This window comes from Callorhinus ursinus, unplaced genomic scaffold, assembly GCF_003265705.2.
Source record: "Callorhinus ursinus isolate GAN/ISIS: 27379988/994484 unplaced genomic scaffold, GSC_fseal_2.0 scaffold21, whole genome shotgun sequence".
Classification (NCBI taxonomy): domain Eukaryota; kingdom Metazoa; phylum Chordata; class Mammalia; order Carnivora; family Otariidae; genus Callorhinus; species Callorhinus ursinus.
The window spans coordinates 1,128,672-1,133,062 of NW_027397083.1; the positions used below are offsets into that span (position 1 = coordinate 1,128,672).

General features: G+C 40.9%; 1 protein-coding gene across 1 annotated transcript in view; it reads right to left on the bottom strand.

Annotated features, from left to right (window-relative positions):
* Positions 1–985: 985 nt before the first annotated feature.
* The window catches only part of LOC112829646 (olfactory receptor 9I1-like), a 25,369-nt gene continuing 21,963 nt past the window's right edge, over positions 986–4,391 (bottom strand). The window contains exon 2 of the mRNA XM_025879343.2: positions 986–1,944. Coding sequence (XP_025735128.2) covers positions 986–1,927 — 942 coding nt within the window. The 5' untranslated portion in view covers positions 1,928–1,944. The remainder of the gene's footprint in view (positions 1,945–4,391) is intronic.

The window sequence follows — 4,391 nt, forward strand, 5'->3', positions numbered from 1 at the left end:
AATTGATGACCAAGATTGTGGGATCTCCATGGAGACATTTTCCAAGTAATATTTCCAGCAGATATGAGATAATTAAAAGGTGGCAGTCCGATTCATAGTTATTTGTCTGCTTACCATAAAGTAAAAGCCCTACAGGAGATGGGAGTAGGTAGTGGTTTTCATGATTGGCAAATAGAAAACAGCTTGAGATGGTCCTTGAGAAATCCTTCAGAAATAAAATAGAGCTTCTGACCTTTGCTGATCAAGAAATATTCCAGAAAGTTATAGGTGGGACTCAGTTCAGCTCTATATCAGATCAAATTATTTCCAATAATTAATGCAAATCACTACATCTTTCTTTTATTCCCCACTGTCTTGGTCCTCCATGCTCTTTTGGGAAGTAAGCTAACGTATTCTAGGTGAACATTTCCCAGTTTACATCTCCTTTCCCCTCTATTTTTCCTTCCTCTCTTTAGCTACTTGCGTTTTCTATGACAAACCCCTAACTTGGATATAACTGAATGTTGAGAAAAGGTTTCTTCGGTCAAGGCTGATTTCCACCCTACTACCCACAACCACTCTGTCCTCACTCTGTAAACAAGAAGCTATTGTTTTGTAATTATTCAAATGTAAAAGTTAGCTTAGTAGCTTGAACTTTTTTTAATTCAGGTAGCTGAGAAAACACTCAACAATACCCAGGACAGGTAAGAAAGTCAATTTTACATTTTATAGCATGTTATTATTTATAAAGCCCTTTGGCATTCCATCTCTCTTGATTCTGGCTTTAATCATAGCAAGGCAGAAATTTTTACTGATGTGAAAACTGGGCAGAGAATTTCTGGCTGAAGTTCATAGAGTTAATAAAGAAATTGCTGGAACCCAAAGCTATATAATTTTTTTGCTTCAATATGTCTTTGTAATTATGAAATCTGGTTCATGTGCTAAGGAGAGAAGCCAAACCCAAAGGATGATTTGCAGGAACTTCTAAATTGATGGAGTTCAGGTCTTAGTCTACTTGGGAAACTGTCATCCCATTGAGAGCTTTCTTCAGAGCCTCCTTCACTTCCTTGTTTCTCAAGCTGTAGATCACTGGGTTCAGCATAGGGATGACCACAGTGTAAAATACTGACACAATCTTGTCTTCCCCAAGGGATTTGCCCATGTTACCTTTCAGGTATATGAATATGAGTGTCCCAAAGAAAAGAGCCACTGCGATCATGTGAGAAGCACAGGTAGAGAAAGTCTTGGCTTTGCCACCTGCTGTACGAATCTTCAGGATAGCCTGAATGATGAAAAAGTAGGATATCAGAATCACTGAAATGCTGGTTGTAATCACCAAGAAAGCTAAGAGGTAGATGACCCGTTCCCGTGACTTGGTGTCACTACAGGCAAGCTTCAGCAGGGGTGGGAGGTCACAAAAGAAGAAGTCCACGTGGTTGCACTTACAGAAGGAGATCGAGAAGGTACACCCAGTGCGGATCACAGCATTGACCATGGCACCGGCATAGGCCCCAGCCACCAGCCCCAGGCAGGTCTGTGGTGTCATGGCAGTGACATAGAGGAGGGGATTACACACGGCCACATAGCGGTCATAGGCCATCACAGCCAAAAGGAAACATTCAGTGCTAGCACAGAGGGTGAAGAAGAAGAACTGAGTGGCACAGCGCTCATAGGTGATGGCCATCTTATTGGTACCCAAGGTCTCAAGCGACTGAGGGACAATGACAGAGGAGTAGCAAACATCCAGGAAGGAAAGATGGCGGAGGAAGAAGTACATGGGGGTTTGGAGACGAGGGTCTCTCTGAATCAACACAATCATGCCCAGGTTGCCCACCATGGTTATGAAATAAATGACCAGAAACACAAAGAAGAGGCCCATCTGCAACTCCGCCGGCAGCTGGAACCCCAGCAAAACGAATTCTGTCACCACGGTGCCATTCTCCATCATGAATCCTAGGTTGTCCGCTGAAATAAAAAAATAAAATCTCATTAAAGATCAATTAAGGTGATCATTCTCCACAATGATAATAATCCTGTAAATTTGTCAAGCACTTTACGTTTTTTACAAACTTTATTACATTTGATCTTTTGGAAATCCTTCAGAGCATATATTGTTAATCCCATTCTTGAGAGAAGCATGAGGGTCAAAGAGGTGAAGTGACTAGCTCATGATTTCATAGCAAAGAGGCCAAGCTCGGTCTAGAACTCTGTTCCTTAGGCATTTCCAAACTTCTGATAGGTGCCAAATTGGAAACCTTCATCAGCCTCACTACAGAGCCAGAAACCCCCCTTTTGATGGAGAAGCCCTATTGGTATAGTATTAACTACATGGGCTTTGAAACAGACCTGGGTTCAAGTACCTTGAGACCTCGGACAAGTTAACTCATCTTTCTGAACCCCAGTCTTGTTGGCCTAAGAGGAATTTCAACTCCAAAGTCACGGTACTGTTGTGAAGAACACAAGAGACGTACCATTCTTAGCACACGGTCTGATTCACACACTTAGAAATTATTTTTTTCTAAATTCTGCAATAACAGAGTAACGTGCTCCTAGGTTCGTGTACGTTTTGGAATCTTTTTATCTCCAAGTCCACAGTCCCCTGGCGTCCCAATATCAACTCTGTCTTTCGTTGTGGTTGGTTTTGATATGCATGTGAACACAATGGAGCTGGATGCAAGAGAGTGAGCCATGAAGGATAAGCTCCGTTAGAACCTCTACAACCTGTTGCCTGCCAAGTCTCTTCTTCCTCATTATTACTGCCAAGCAGCCTGGCCTGGTTTCCAAATGCTCCTCTTATTCCAAAGGACCTGTCCCATTTCTTTTAAATGCCAGATCATTATCAGTCAATGAGCTACATGAATCGAGCCATTCCAGAATTAGCCTGCACAGCTCATTAAAGGACAAAGGCATCACACTGAGTTTAGAATTCTAATACAGATAGAGTTCTTGCCAAGTATTTGGACAATCTTGTCTCTGCACCTTTGGATGCTGATGATTTGGGGTAATGAGAATACCGAATGTGGACTTCAAAGGTGGTTATTTTTGTCCTCCTTCCATCCTTGAAATAAAAACTGAATTTGAGAAAGATCTCATAGGATTTCAGATACATAAGAAAATGGAACTTTGATCAATGTTTGACAAAAGCTGATCTATGGATGAAATAAAGGTCAGCATCTGGTGTTTTTCCCCTGCTGAATTCCTGACAATGTGAATATTTAGGAGGGTTTTCCGCCCCCCCTTACAGCCTAATCTAATCTTGACCTTCAGCCAAAACAATGATTTGCTGTGTTCTAAAAGAAATTCACACAAATCATCCTGACCAAAGGGAAGCAGAGAGAGAGAGAGAAAGACTATATTCATTTATTTATTCAGTGAGAATCTACTGAGAATTTACCGTGTGCCACGCATTCTTCTGGTTGCTCAGAACAACACAGACAAAGATCTTTCCCCTTGTAGAGCAGCTATTGTAGCAGAGAGCCAGGCATATGCAATATACTTTTTTAAAAAAAGAAGTATATTTTTTCCATGATAGATGATGACAAGTGCTATCAAACACACACACACACACATACACACACACACACATACACACACACGCACACACACCAGGGTGTGGGGAATGGAGAGAGCCAAAGTAAAGAAGGGGCTATTAAACAGGACCAGTAGAAGGTTCGTTGAGAAGGTGACATTTTAGCAGAAATGCTGGGGATCAGGTAACTATTCACGCTTATTTGCACACTTTTATCCACAACCAGTAGAAAATGAAGACACAAATCATCACCACGGGACCACCCAACTCCCAGTACAAAAAATGGAGTTTTTCAGGTCCTCGTGAGACATTTTCAAGGCAGCTTTGTTCAGAAGGGTCAGCTTCCTAATACAGAGAGAAGCCCCTGAAGTATCAGAGTCTAATGATCAGCCTACAATCACAGTGTAAAGAAACAGCATGGAGGATCCTCAAAAAATTAAAAATAGAATTACCATAGGATCCATTAATTCCACTACTGGGTATTTACCCAAAGAAAATGAAAACACGAATTCGAAAAGATAGATGCACCCCTATGTTTCTTGCAGCATTATATACAATAGCCAAGATATGGAAGTAAACCAGTGTCCCTCCACAGATGAACGGGTAAAGAAGATGTGGTGTGTGTATACATATATACACACACATACCATGGAATATTATTCAGCTATTTAAAAAAATAAGATCTTGCCATTTGTAGCAACATAGATGGACCTAGAAGGTACAATGCTAAGTAAAATAAGTCATCTAGAGAAAGACAAATCCCATATGATTTCACAAATACCATGTGATTTTACTCTTAAATTCCGAATCTGGAACTTAAGATGACATGTATCATATGATCTCACTGATATGAGGAATTCTTAATCTCAGGAAACAAACTGAG